This window comes from Sebastes umbrosus, chromosome 11, assembly GCF_015220745.1.
Source record: "Sebastes umbrosus isolate fSebUmb1 chromosome 11, fSebUmb1.pri, whole genome shotgun sequence".
Classification (NCBI taxonomy): Eukaryota; Metazoa; Chordata; class Actinopteri; order Perciformes; family Sebastidae; genus Sebastes; species Sebastes umbrosus.
Window position 1 is genome coordinate 29,590,805 of NC_051279.1, and position 15,656 is coordinate 29,606,460.

Here is a 15,656-nt window from a genome sequence, read left to right on the forward strand (position 1 = left end):
GGGAGGGTAGGAATTTCAAAATAAAGTTCCACAACAGGCTGCGCTCTCATTCTCCTCAACTCTCTTTTCTTTTTCCCCGTTCAGAGTTAAATGTCACCACCATGATTAGCTGACAGCAAGTAGCTGGCAACATGAATCTGCTCTGGAGTTTGCAGAGCAGAAGTCTCAACCGTACACATCACCATATCACCATTTTCAGCCATAATAAAAAAAAAATTCCACATCCGTATTGAGCACAATGACTGACACCAAAATCATTCCTTATTAATTGGTTAACCATAATGTTGTGTTAGGGAGACCCAAGGCCCTCTTTAACAGCTTAAATTACCAGTGTGTACTACTTAAGGGATCTACTGGCAGAAATGGATATTAATAAGTATGGTTTCTTTAGTGTATAATCACCTGAAAATAAGAACCGTGGTGTTTTCGTTACCTTGGAATGAGCCGTTTATATCTACATACAGAGCGGGTCCTCTTTACGGAGCCGGCCGCCATGTTTCTACAGCAGCCCAGAAGGGACAAACAATGGTTTTCCGACATGCTTGTGGCATGCGGGAGAAGTTTCAGTTGGTTGCAATCTGCAACCTCACCTCTACAGTAGATGTCACGAAATCCTACACACTGCACCTTTAAGAAACATACTTAACCTCTATACTTAATAACTTTTCCTAATTTTTTGAAAATTACTTATAAACGGATGACATGTTTCAGAAGTCTATGACAAAATGTTGCATTACGTCCGTGTGGGATCTCAGAGACCCCAAACATGGTCAAATGCAATGGATTTAATATTATATTCCCTCACAACACTACCCCTCCCAAATCCAAAAATAACACTATTTAGATTCCAGCTCTTGGGGTTTTATAACCCTAAACATAGGTAAAGGCACTATTTATACATGTTTGCTTTCCATTTCATCAATGGATGGATGGAGGTCTTTTCTAGAGCCGCCCCCTCTTAGCCGATTAGACGACTAATCGGTAGTTTTGATCTTAGTCTACTAAGATGTCTTTAGTCGATAAATCGTTTTTTTTTTGCTTTTTTTCATGCTGAATGACTTCTTTCCAAGAAACTTATGAACACATCTCTGGTAAACATAAGATTTAAAGTGGTGCTTTTGTGGAGGAACTCAGTTTCACAGATCTGTGGATTAAATCAACTAATCGATTAGTCGACAAAATCCTATGAGTGTTGGTCGACTAAGAATTTCTTTGGTCGAGGACAGCCCTCGTCTTTTCCATAGTGCAAACAATAATGGCATGTGTCCTTAGACTGACCTGCAACCTGAAGACATATATTCTTTAATATTGCATGGGAAATACAGAACTTTTGAACTCTTATGTGGCTTTCATGATGAAATCATGTAGCAGATGTCATACCGTTCAATAAGCACACAAAAACAGATTTTATTTTTTGATCGTTACATTTCTGTTTGCTCTATCACATTTAGTGATATGGCATCAAAAAGGTGTTCCTTTTGAAGAGGCAAACAAAGGCTCCTGGTTCAGTGTTTGCTTTGTCCGGAGGGGAAGAAAAGCACTCGGGACCCGGGAGGGAATCTTATGCCAAGCTTGTAGTGCAGTGCTTACTCAATCCTCTCTCTCTCTCTCTCTCTCTCTCTCTCTCTCTCTCTCTCTCTCTCTCTCTTTCCCCACAAGGGCAGAGACATCTAAAAGGACTGTACCTTGGTGTGCGTCCAACAAAAGCTCTCTGCTGAATTTCATCCTCTTTTGAATTTGTGTTTGAATAACACTCGAGCTACAAATCAAAATATGTTGGACACTGAGAGTGAGGTCATGGGGTATAGATCATTGTGGCTTCCAGAGAAGTCTCCTTGTGTGAGAGAAGGGGACGGGTGGCTGCTGCTGTGACTGATGGCTGTAGAGACTGAGAGGGCCGTTTGGTGCCCATTCTCCTGAGACTAAGTCCACGCCTGTGCCAAACCCCTCATTTTCCCCTCCGCAATATATTTCATTAAACTTTTAACTCTTTGCAAGGTAATTCACTTGACATTTTGAGGCTGTGCTGATGAAGGCTGCTGAGTGTTTCTCTCTCTGTAATTTCAAGTCAGACAGATATTTGCCTAATACAACCCAAAAAAAATGTATTCCAAAATTGAATTCTCTTTAAAAAAAAAACCACACATTCAGAACAGTTAAATGGATTAAATTGTATAACAAACCAACAAAGCTGAGCAGCGCGGCACAGCATTTCATGGTTACAGCCGTGCGGGTCCCAGTGGCGCAGATATAATTAAGACCTCTTCTTAATTACTTAATAAGCCTAATTAGTAACATTTCTGAGCAGCAGATTTGGCTGTAAGAGCGATGGAAATCAGAAGAATGTTAAGTCCATTTGTTATTTCATTTAAATCTTAATACTAATGTGCGTCATGATACAACAGAAACAAACCACGCTGGGATTGACCATAGGGCTAATGCAGCTTTCAATGCTCCTGATAAACATTCAATTAAGTGGCGCAAAAAAAATCCTAGAAAATAAAAGTAAATATAGTTTTTCTCGGCTGCTACACTCATGTGTCGCCTTCATCGAGTGTTTATTGTATCCCCTCTTCGTACATTTTTCATTAGCCCGTGGCCAGATGTGATGGAGAGGTGCGTGAAGCTGACCGGGGGTCTGCTGTGTTGTCGTCAGGATAAGCTAAGGCGAGCCCACCAATCATGCGCTGGAGCTGCTATACTGCATTCCTGGCCACTTAATTAGAAGTTGTTGGTACCACAGAAGGTGTCACCAACCTTTTCAGGCGCTGAACAGATGGTGTCCCCTCTTTTTGAGGTCCTGCCAATGCCCACTCTGTGGCTCCTGGGAAAATGACCTAACTCACAGGCAGCTGCTTAGTGCGGCTTGAGTGATTCTTTACAGCCACTTCTATTGGGGGGGACTTAGCAGGACGTACCACTGCAAACAAGGGGTGAGACCGCAGTAGCCCGGTCCCAGGATAGCTGCAAAAATCTGTTTTGGTCGCGGCGTACCAGTTGTTAAAAAACTGTGTTTTTTAATGCTGCCATGTGCGAAGACGAAGCGAGGACCTCGACCCTGGAGATCTGGATGTCTCGGTGCCGGTTGGGTCTGTGTGTGCACCTTCCTCCGCTGCTGGCAGATGGTGTGAATATCAACAGAGAAAGGACCTGGGAAGGCCCGCAGAACAAAAAGTGAAAAGGGTTCCTCGATAGTTACAAAGAGGCCCCATGGAGAGGTGGTGGAGGGGTGGGGGGGAGTGGCCTTCGTCCTAATGGATAAAAAGAAGGAGGGAGGAAGAGTTTACAAGGGCATTTGCCGTCGAGAAGTAGAAGTGGATGGAAGAAAATGCGAGGGCCGCAGATTCGATTGGTGTGGAGGCGGGGGGGTCGGGGGTTTAACATGCTTCGTGCTGCGTGGACAGAAGATCAGCTGTCACTCTGTAGTCGGTTTGGCTCAACCTCCCTCCGACCACGCAGGAGGTGGAGAAAGAACAAGTTGAAAATTTGATGACTGTGTTTTCTGACTAATTGCTGGATATGGATTACATTATGTGGGTTTCATCTTAAAGACATTTTTTATCTTAAACATGTATTCCAAAAATCTCAATCACACATTAAAGAAACTACTCAGCAATGTCACACACCACAACAGCCATAAATCCTTTTTCTTTGTTGGGAGAAATCACAAGGCTCCTGCTGAAAGTAGCAGTGTGTTACGTCTCTCCGTGTCTTGCTGCTGATGATGAGATGGCTGAAAAGGCCGGGGAGTCTTCTTGAAAAGCGGCTCGGCTCAGCGGTGGCGTTGCACTGACATGTCAGGGGACATAAAATCTGTCATTTTCATCATGTTCTAGCGTGGGTAAACCTGTTTCCTGCAGCTTTCTCTATCAGATATATGTCTGTGGGTTTATGGCCGTGGAGGCTGGGGCAAGCCCGATCGATCTGCGGGAGCTGTAGGATTTAATAGGTGCACAGCTCTCGCTAAGGGGTACGGGGTGGGGAGGGTATATTTAATCACTAAAAGGGAGCAGGGTGGCGAGCCCCGGTCACCAACGGTTTCTGTTTTATGAGAAGTCAGGGTATCAGTTTTCACCACACTGTGAAATATCTTTGGTGATCTATAGTTTTTACTGGTGTTTTTATTGTACTTATTGATTTTAGCCAAATCAAGAAATTAAAGTATATGCTTAGTGACACTGATGTGCATCTGTTTAATGAAAAGACAATAACTCCAGAACTATACATGAAAGAATCGTGATACTTAACATTATTTACAATAATGGTGAAGAATTATTTCTTGGAAATACCAGGACTCCTTCTTTAGTACTTTAAATAGATACAGATATTAATAGCGCTTGTGTTATAGGACAAGTAAGGTGACATATATTTCTTAATTAATGCATTCATTTGTTAGCTAATGATCTAATTAACATAAATGGTGATTATGGTCACCATTAAAGGAACAGTGTGTAACATTTCGGGGGATCTATTAGCAGAAATGGAGTTTAATATTCATACCTATGTTTTCATTAGTGTTTAATCATCTGAAACTAAGAATCGTTGTTTTTTCGTTAGCTTAGAATGAGCCCTTCATATCTACATAGGGAGCATTCATGGAGTCCGCCATCTTGCTCCGCCATGTTTCTACAGTAGCCCAGAACGGACAAACCAAACACTGGCTCTAGAGAGAGCCTTTCATGTTTTTACATTACCTGAAGGCCACCGTAGTTCTCCGACATACTTGTGAAGCTGCAGCAAAGTGAGCCTCAGAGTGCAAAACCATGGTAACGCCAGCCGCCGCTTGACTTCCGTTTCTCTTAAAGTAGAGTTATTATGGTATGGATGCCCTCTGAGCGAGGCGAACGGCGTTACTGCGGTTTTGCACTCAGCGGCTCACGTTACTGCAGTCGTGGAAAGGGAGGAGTGATCAGAGGGTTACTCTGTTGGTTGCAATCTGCATCCACACCACTAGATGCAGCCAAATCCTACAGATTCCCATAAACACACACACAGTAGTTTATTTAGAGTTAATCTCACATACACCGCCCCGGTAGCGTTAATGCTCACTAGAGCACAAAATGTGTATTAATCCGCCACTGGAAGTAGTTCCCAACAAATACACCATTTGCTCCCGTTTGAGTGATGTTTGCTAAAAAACTACAATGCCCAGCTGTTTTAGGATATTACTGAGCTTTTTCTTCTTTCTTTTTTTAAAAAAAAAGAAAGTATATATTTGTGACCTGTTTTTTAAAGATGTATGTCTTCTGTAGGAATAAATGGGCTCGGGGCTGAGTGCCACAGAGAAGCTGGAGAGGTCAGAAAGTAATTAGAGACAAAAAAAACGCATTATTGGTTTTGGTCTTTTCGGTGGGATTTGTTGACAGTAAGTCAAATACAGAATAACGCCAGCCTAAGGCGGCGTTCGGACTGACTGCAGCTCTGCATGAAAGAACGCAGCCCCCTCATCCAGCAATGAAGTTGAACCTGGTTTAACTTTTGCTGTGACTGCGTTGGCCAACTAAATACGTGCAAGCACATTCCTAGTAGTTTACTTTTCAACATTAATGCTGCATTTCTCCTGTTTATCTTGCGTTTGTCGGGGTGAAAGATTGAAAACATTGCCACTAAAATTACTTACCAGAGTTGTAAAATCCCATCTCATTGTATTATAAACTGCTGTGCAGTGTTTAGCATCAGATAAACCATCTCATGGATCTGTTACTCCATCCAGCCTTCCTGGATCCTATTTCATTGTCTCACCACTACCTGAAACAACACGCCAAATGCGTTGTTTCAACAAAGGGCTGTTTTCAGTGAACAAGTCTGTTTTTTTTTTTCACGTAGGGGTTTAAGACACATACCATTCTGGCTTGAAACCCCTGTAACATGTAACCCTCGTCTCTTCCCACAACACATTTTATGTCTTTCTTCAGTGTTAACGGTCAAATTAAATGCCCCAAAAAGTGTGTTCAAAGACTATCTTTTAGCTTTTGTCATAACAACAGAGCAAAGTTTAAGCAACATTAGTTTGACTGCATCTTTAGATATGTTTTAGGGAGCATTCAGGATCTCAGTTCCTTGTAATCAGTTCATTTTTGGTGACTTCTAACAAACATTGATTACTAAATATAAACACCTTCATCTCCAATCATCTAGTATATTTGGAATTTTAAGAGCCAAATGCGTCTGTGTTCTTTATTCTTTATTAGGATCCATGTCAGTCGATTCCTCGCTCCTCTAGTCTTCTGTATTCAGCTCTTGTCCTCTGTGTTTTGCTCCAACTCTTCGCAGCTTTCTCAAACCCCCCCGAATGACCTTGAACTTCGGCAGCGCACCTCAACCCCGCACACCCGTCTGCCTAATGCTATTATGTTGAGCCCTACATGCTAAAAGTCATTGGTGGTGATAGTGGCTGATTAGATTGTGTCCATTGATCGCGCGGCGTGCTGTTAGGACGAGGACGGCGTGGGCTGCAGCTCCTGCCTCTCCTCCTCAGACGCACTGACAGTCTGAGACGGAGGAGATGGAGCCCCATGCAGGGCAGCAGATTGAGTTATTGATCAGCTCTCTCCTTTCTCCTGTCTCTGTCTCTCCCTGTGCTGCTCCGAGAGACCCCGTCATCAGGATAATGAATTTCACTTATTGCAGATTAACGGCATACGGTCTGTATGGTAATAATGGCAGAAATTAGCTCTTTGTCACCCCCTCTGGATTTCCGTGAGGAGGGGTTGGGGAGGATGAAGGTTGTTACGGCCCTGTTACTCAGTCTGAGGACTGTGATTTTAACGAGAGAAAGCGCATGAAAAAATATATGAAGGGAGAATTAAGACGAGACTTATGAGGACTGCGATTTCAGCATCAATGAAGTGGCGGAGGAGAGTTCTGATGCAAGAAATTCAGGTTTGATGGAGGAGAGTGAAGGAGAATTTAGAGAGGGAAACGAACACTGAATAGCAGACTGCTCTGTGAAAAAAAGAGAGGGGCGAAAGAGGAGAGATGAGAGCGGATGATTCAATAGAGACGTAAAGAGATGGCGAAGCAGGAGTGGTAAAGTGGAGGGGAGAGAGAGCGAGATAGGCAGTGGTCATACAGTCACCAGGCAGCAACGCCGCTTAAGGGTCGACCATTGTGTCTCCAGCACCCAGATTGGGGTGGTAAAGAATGAATAATGAGGCCTGATTACAGTCCGTGAGATGGCACATTGTTCAGAATCAATCCTCCAGGCAATTACAGGCGGTACAAACAGCAGCCCTCAGCCTCAGCCCGGACAGAGCGGGGAAGCCATTGTGTGTCAGAGGACAACATCATCTTCGTCAATGACTTGTTGCCTCCTCGTGTCGGAGCCATTAGCACTTACTCTCTTCTCCTGCAGCACATTCAGCCGCCCACATTAAAAGCCTCCAGTTCACGTGTGTGTGAGGATATAAGGATGCTTTTCCTTATCGTATACATAAACACATAATGGAGTGCATGTTCCCTTCTTGTTGCAGGTATGGTTTTGGATTGTTGGATGCGGGGCTGATGGTGCAGCAGGCCGCACGCTTCAACACTGTTGCTCCACAGAGGAAGTGCATAGAAGAAGTCCATCCCACCAGGTAGAACCTCAACTTTAGACTACATACTGTATATTTAGTTAACCCCCATAGCTGCTGATGTTCTATTTTTATTGCTTTCCTAGTTGCATCACATGACTTTACCTGCTTCAACAGAGCGGCTTCCCCACAGGAATCAATAATCTTTCATCTTATCTTCACCTGTACTGTCACTGCTTTGTGTGTTTGTGTGTGTGTGTGTGTGTGTGTGTGTGTGTGTTTATTTGTAAGAGAAGATGGATGTGTATGAGTGTCTATTATTAGTGAAAGAGGTCTGGCTACTGACTGACTTATGTAATGATTTTTTTTATTTGTTAGGATCCTCTCTCCAGGAGGCATTGTCAGTCTGGACATCCAATCAGATGCCTGCCGTGGGAGGACTAATGAGATCAACACTCTGGAGCACGTTCAGGTCAGGCAACAGTTTTAAAACACACTCATTACATACATACTCAGTACATTGTTCAAAAATTGTTTCTTTCAGGAATAATTTGGTTTTAAAGAGGACCTATTATGCTTTTGTGCTTTTTCCCCTTTCCTTTAGTGTGTTATATAGTTTTTTTACGTGCATGTAAAAGGTCTGCAGAGTATAGAGCACAAAGTCCACGCCAAAGGGAGTTAGTCTCCCCCACAGAAACACTGCTGTTGAACTGCCTGTGGCTCAGAGGGTAGAGCAGGTCGTCCACCAATCGGAAGGTCGGTGGTTCGATGTGTCCTTGAGCAAGACACTGAATCCCAAATTGCATAGCCATCGGTGTGTGAATGAGTATTTAGATTAGATCCTGATGGGCAAAGTTGGCACCTTGCATGGCAGCCCACAGTGTATGAATGTGTGTGTGAATGGGTGAATGCTGACATGTAGTGTAAAGTGCTTTGAGTGGTCAGAAGACTAGAAAAGCGCTATATAAATGCAAGTCCAATTACCAGGGAACATTTGCATAACGTCTGCCTAGCGGCTAGTTTGGCACGCCCTAAAAACACAGCTAGTTAGAGCTGAGCTGGAGCGGAGTCCGAAGAGTTTGGTTCGGTCGATCAATCGGGAGGGAGGGGGCAGGAGCTCAAACAGAGCGTTTCAGATAGAGGGTGAAAAGAAGAGTCAGTATGAGAAAAATAAAGCAGTTTTTGAACATTAAAGCATGTAAACATGTTCTAGTAGAAACCCAAAATACAAGTATGCACCTAAAAATAAGCATAATAGGTCCCCTTTAAAGTTCATTAATTAACATGTTATATCTTGTTTGTGTAAAAAAATGAAAAAAACAGTAAGTTGTGGTTGGAAACCAGCAAAGAAAGGAGGAAGAAAGGACTGCTCCTGGTCAAGAAATAGTCCCACACATAAACCCTGGTGTCCTTGTTGTGATTTTAAGGGGTTTCCAGTCTTTATGTCAAGCTAAGCTAAGCTCACTGGCTATGGGTTAGTATTGAACGAACAGATGTGAGAGTGGCATCGATCTACTGATGTTACTCTGGGCAAGAAAGCAAATAAGAGTATTTCCCAAATTGTCGAACTGTTCCTTTAAAACATGGAAAGGTGAAAAGGTCAGTTTTTCTTGTAAACCTGTGATTCTGCTGTAAATCCATGTTTCCTTTTGACCATGACGTTATACAAATCAAGACAAAGTGTATCGAAAACTTAACTTCTGCTCAAACATTTCATAGAAATAGTTTTCAGGGTTTCTGTGTCATGTGTTCTGTCTGAGAACAGAAGAGATAAAACAGGATCATACTGTGATGGGTTTATGTGGTGGCTGTGTCATTTAGAGAAAATGGCAAAACGGTGTTTTCTTGAGCACAGGCACATACATGCAAATGTGTTTATGTTTGACTGTGTCAGCAGGCATACGTACTGCGCCGTGCGTGTCTGTGTACGTGCACATCTGAGTTTGTGCGAGTTATCTATGTTTGTGAGTGTATTGTGTGTACTTGTGAAATAGCGGGGAGAGAGAGAGAGAGAGAGAGAGAGAGAGCGGGAGTGTGTCAGCATGTAAATTGAAAAGGCTTCATCTTTGCGGCTCTGCTCCCTGGCAGAAAGCGTGGGTCAGGCCATCGCTGCGAGGTGTGATTGATGGACGTGTTGCCGTGGTAACACGCTGTAAACAGGAGCGGGCTGTCAGTCTTTTTGCAGCTTGGCGGCTCTCTCTGCGATGTGCCATTGTCACACCAGATGTGCTGCTTGTGATGAACAGGGACAGCGAGAGTGTTTACTGGGTGGGAATCATGGGGGTGGGGGTTCGGGTGGGGGTGGGGGGGTGCATGTGCTTATTTAAATCATTTAGCTAATATTCCCCTCAGCCATTTTTGTCACTGTGTCTTGTCTCTCTGCTCCCTATTTGTCTATTGTCTTCATCTTCGGGTGGCTGTGGACAGATCATTGGTTTGTCCATCTGTCTGGCATGCACAGTGGATTTAAACTTGACTGCTTTGTGTGTCACATGTATTATTAATGATAAGCACAGGAATCCAGTACTTTTTAATGAGCACTGATCGGCCCAAAGAGGTATTGCTTCACATTTATAGGAATTGTTCCACATTTTAGGAAATATACATATTTTCTTGCAGAGAGTGAGATGAAAAGATTGATACGACTCTCATGTCTGTACGCTAAACATGAACCTAGCTTAGTTTAAGACTGGAAACAGCGAATCTCTCTCTCTCTCTGTCTCTCTCTCTCTCTAAAGGTAAAACAATCTGCCTACCAGCTCCTCTAAATGTCACTAATGAACATGTTACATCTTGCTTATTTAAAATCAACAATTTGTGCTTGTATGGGGGTGTATGTACAGGACTATTTCTTGGCCGGGAGCAGTAAGGTTGACAAGCAAGCAGTGGAAACTCAAAGTTTTTACGTGTTTTTTTGTACAAATTAAACAAACCACACATAACATGTTCATTATCCAGGCTAATTAACAGAGCCAGGCTAGTTGTTTCCCCCTGTTTCCAGTCTTTATGCTAAGCTAAACTAACTGGTAGGCTGGCTCTAACTTTATATTTAGCGTACAGACATGAGAGTGGTATCGATTTTCTCATCTAACTCTCAGCAGGAAAGCAAAGATGTCAAATCAAACTATTCTTTTAAGGTCAAGAATCAATCAATCAGTAATGTGTGTTTCAAAAGTAAAGAGCAGTCTTTATTTCAGTTTCGTCACACTAACAGCCACAGGGTGTCATACAGTGGTACTGATGGTGGAGATAACATGTTTACAGGTTGCTGTGTCTTCGTCCTCCCACTTCCTCTCTCTTGTTTTCCCCCATTTCTGCATCCCTCCATCAATCTCCTTGTTCACACCTACCTTCTTTTTTTTATTTCTTGCCACCTGTCTCTCACCAGGTGAGAGTGAGCATCAGCGCCGCGTGTCGTGGGGACCTCTCCATAAGCCTGGAGTCTCCAGCCGGCACTGTATCGCTGCTGTTGGACGTACGGCCCAATGACGCCTCCACTGCCGGCCTGAAGAATTGGACCCTGATGACGGTGCACTGCTGGGGGGAGCAGCCGCGAGGCCTATGGACGCTCCAGGTGAGAGAGAAAGTGTGCTTTCACTGCTGCCATCAGTTGTGCAGCTTTTTATTTGTATACTTTTATGTTTAGGGCTAATTACTTCCTTTAGTACACTTCCATGTAGTGCACTGTGCACACTACGTACTTACTTGCGAGGTGCATGAATTTCAAGAGGGCAGTGTTGTCTCAAATGGCACACAGCTGTTGTGCACTCACCGGAAGCTGTTGATAGTCAGCCACGGACATCACGCCGTATCATCAGTAATTCAATTCAGATGCATAGATTAACTCAATAATGGATTCTAGCTGACTACAGTATAGTGGTACCTTATGGAAAAAATAACTTCTATAACATCTATAACTTTAATTTGGAAAGTTTGGTGTTCGGCGTTTCAATCGCAAACCGCTGCAGCTTCTTCGTCCGCCATTTTCACAAGTTTAAAATAGGTTGGCGGTCCCTCCCCTTCCTCTACGTAGCAAAGATGGCGACCGTTGAGGGTGAGAAGCATCCAGCGTTCCACACTCAACGTTTTGACAACATCCGGGTACTTAGAGTACGCACTTATGCACTCGGAAGTACGGAAGTACGCGAATTGAGACACAGCACTAGTCTGCTTAATCTAGGTATTTAGTTAATCACTGTTACACTTTTTAATCACTCTGAACTCTAAAAAAAAGTAGAGATTACAATAAAAAGCATTTCATTCAGCTGGTTTGTTTTGCCTGCAAGATGCCCTCCAACATTGTCAACTTTATTAGCATACTGTATATCAATCCTTTGATATGACTTTGAATCCAGTGAAGAATTCAATATTTTTGTCTGGAAAATACTCCACGCATCTCTCAAGTGATAACTAACTCAACTAGCTTACAAAATGAACCAAAAAAAATCATCTTGGCCAAAGGTATATAGCCTACTAATTTTCACCCTATTTCACATACCTCCTCTCATGATATAGGAATGAACTGCTCCGCTTCACATGGTCCCCTTCCAGTAGCTGCGATGTATAGAAGTTTAAAAATAGCCCAGCACAGCACAGCACAGCTCAGCTCGGTTCAGTTCATTTTGCCGTAGCAATGTGAATCATCCTCTACTTTCATCTCCGAGTTTCAGCCAAGCATGGCAATCTTCATTTTCCTCCCCGCACTCTTCTTTTCCTTTTTTTTCTCTCATAGATGTGCTGATGTTTGATATGGAGGAAGGAGCTAAAATGGAAGGGAAATTAAGACTGGAAGGTTAAGTAACCTTGGCCGGGTTTGACAGACACAATACTGCCGACGTCTGATTATAATCCATACTCACAGACAGTAGCGCGCTGAGGTCATTTACTGTATATACGTGTGGGTGGTAGCAGAAGGGAGGGCACTCTCTTTCTATGTGTATGTGTGTGTGTGTGTGTGTGTGAGTGCAAATAGGCATCAGTCCTTGTAAACAGTTGGAGGTTTACAGAGAAAAAGCTGTGAAGATGAAAGACACCCACCCCGTGTCCTCTATCACCTACCTCTTCCTGCAAACACACACACACACACACACACACACACACACTTTCTCTCTGTCTCTGTGTCTCTCCCACGTCCTCGCACAGATTTACTGTCCCCTCTGTGACCAATTACCAAGGCCCAGTATGTCGCGGAGACGGGGAGGAAACACCGTGAAGCCGAGCCTCATAACGACGGCGCCGCTCATTACCGGAGGGCCGGGACGAGTCACCGCGATGCTCGCAACACGAATTAACGCTCGCTTCTTACGTGCCCGCATGCCTTAGCACGCCGCTAATCAGCACATGCACAAGCACACTGATTGGTTTTATGCTGTTTGTCAACTTTACCACAGATTGGAGGGAAACATGTACACACACAATTACGAGGGCGCTGAAAATAAGACGTGTGAGTGTTACAATGCTTGAAATCAACACAAAGAGGAACAGAGAGAGAAAAAGGACACACACACCTAAAAACAGACTTAAAAATTAAAATCTGTTTCTAAACTGTGATACAGATAGTGTTGGTTACATCTCATGGTTCACCCAAAGTTTACTAATAGAGAGGTGAAGTCCCTCAGCTTCCGCTGGACCACCATGGGACCTTATTATGAAAAGAAATATGTGTGATAGTCAACAGAGAGAGACAAATATGTTTTTGATACTGTTTGAATGGCACCATGAATCACACATGTGATGATTGTCAATTTAAAACAGAATTTTGCAAGTCAAGAAAGTCTCAGTTTGTCCTAGTATCATTTAGTTAGTGTGAAACCGCTCAGTGAACTACATCTCTCGTCTCGCACAACATACGTCATCGACACTAGCTAGTTGCGTGTTGCTCTGCCTCTACCTATCTGGTGTGGAGACGAGGTTGTGTTGCTTGGGCTCTATCTGTTTGGCGTGGACAGGAGGTCGTGTTGCTCTGGCTCTATCTGTTTGGCGTCAAGAGGAGGTTGTGTTGCTCTGGCTCTATCTGTTTGGCGTGGAGACAAGGTTGTGCTGCTCTGGCTCTATCTGTTTGGCGTGGAGAGGAGGACGTGTTGCTCTGGCTCTATCTGTTTGGCGTGGAGAGGAGGTCGTGTTGCTCTGGCTCTATCTGTTTGGCGTGGAGAGGAGGATATGTTGCTCTGGCTCTATCTGTTTGGCGTGGAGAGGAGGACGTGTTGCTCTGGCTCTATCTGTTTGGCGTGGAGAGGAGGTCGTGCTGCTCTGGCTCTATCTGTTTGGCGTGGAGAGGAGGACGTTTTGCTCTGGCTCTATCTGTTTGGCGTGGAGAGGAGGTCGTGTTGCTCTGGCTCTATCTGTTTGGCGTGGAGACAAGGTCGTGCTGCTCTGGCTCTATCTGTTTAGCGTGGAGAGGAGGACGTGTTGCTCAGGCTCTATCTGTTTGGTGTGGAGAGGAGGTCGTGTTGCTCAGGCTCTATCTGTTTGGTGTGGAGAGGAGGTTGTGTTGCTCTGGCTCTATCTGTTTGGTGACGCCGGGAAGCTGCTTGACATCCCCCTGGATCCACCTTCTCACATATGTTCACATCATACGTATTATTTGTTGTCATATGGATTGTCTAAGTTGTATTTTCATAATGTTGTTACTCTGTACACACGACATCTATCGCACGTCTGTCCATCCTGTAACGGGGATCCCTCCTCTGTTTCTTCCATTTTTTCCCTGTTAAAAGGGTTTTCTTTGGTTATGTTTTTCCTTATCGGATGAGAGTCGTACTGTAAAGGACAGAGGGTGTCGTATCCTGTACAGATTGTAAAGCCCCCTGAGGCAAATTTGTGATTTGTGATTTTGGGCTATACAAATAAAATTGACTTGACTTGACTAGCTAGCTAACTTAGCTATGTTCCACGCATAAATGTAACGTTATCTGATGTATTTTATCCAGCGACTCCTGGTCTTTTTATCAGCCGGGAAGCAAAAGAACGAGCAAGACTCGTTGCTGGTGTGAGTTCATCCCAGTACGAAACACACAGGCATCGTAGCATCAGCCAGATGGACGTCACTTACGCGACTTGTGGGTGTGTAGTCTTTATAATTGCGTATTTTCACAGTCTGATGCTTCAACAGTTTTACAACAAACTGAGACTTTCTTGACTTGCAAAATTATCTTTTAAATTGACAAAGATCATATGTGTGATTCATGGCGCAATTCAAATGGGATCAAAAGATTATTTGTCTGTCGACGTTGACTACCGTTCATATGGTCCACCGGAAGGGGTGGGACTTCGCCTCTCTACTGTTTCAATGAAAGAATGTACAAGAAGGACTATTTTAGTCATCTGTACAAGTACAATAATTTGACATATCACGGTTCTTTACACATTTTGTTATTTAATGGTTTTTGACATTTTCTGTGCTGCTGCAAGAATAAAAATTGCAGAGGCATGCCAATTAAATCTCAAAAAGATACATGGAAACAGAGGACGAGACGGAGGACATACAGGACTGATAGAAAAGGGCAGAAGGAGGGATGGTAGAGAGTGGAGGGTAAACTATAAAATGGAGGCCCTGGGAAGAGACTTTAACTGGACTATCTGCCGGATCAGTGTTTAAAAACTCAAGGGCAGCAGAGGAGGGGTTGAGGAGGAGGAGGAGGAGGGTCTGTGGAGAGTCTATATTGATTCGTCATGATGACAATTGTCAAAGAGCGCCGTGGTGCTGCTGGAATAAAAGCGGGACTGAAGTGAAAAGGGAGCGAGTGTTATGGCTCGAGGCTCGGCTGACCTTCCAGCGCTGTGAAGGAGACGAGACCGCGGGGCTGGAAATACACTCTCTCTCTCTCTCTCTCTCTCTCTCTCTTCTCATATGTGCTCTCTCTCCCCTGTGCTCGCTCTACCGCCATCTGTGGTGCCTTCACTCAGTGTGCTTTGACTGTTTATCAGAGACAATGATGCAGGCGGCGTTGCACAATATAGAAAATGCTTATTCCAGCAATGTAGTGTATGGATTTAAACCGCACTGACATGATTAACTATAGAATTTGAAAACAATAATATATAATCATCAATATCTATGATAACCATTAAGGATTATTCATAAGCAGATAAAAGAATGGATGTTATTTCGACCTGGTGTGTCCTTGATCTTCCTTCATCCTC

At 43.7% G+C, this 15,656-nt stretch overlaps 1 protein-coding gene across 1 annotated transcript in view; it reads left to right on the forward strand.

The window, feature by feature from the left end:
- LOC119496990 (furin-like protease kpc-1) overlaps positions 1–15,656 on the forward strand; it is a 204,572-nt gene that overhangs the window by 164,538 nt on the left and 24,378 nt on the right. Inside the window, 3 exon segments of the mRNA XM_037784701.1 lie at positions 7,473–7,577; positions 7,893–7,986; positions 10,903–11,088. Coding sequence (XP_037640629.1) covers positions 7,473–7,577; positions 7,893–7,986; positions 10,903–11,088 — 385 coding nt within the window.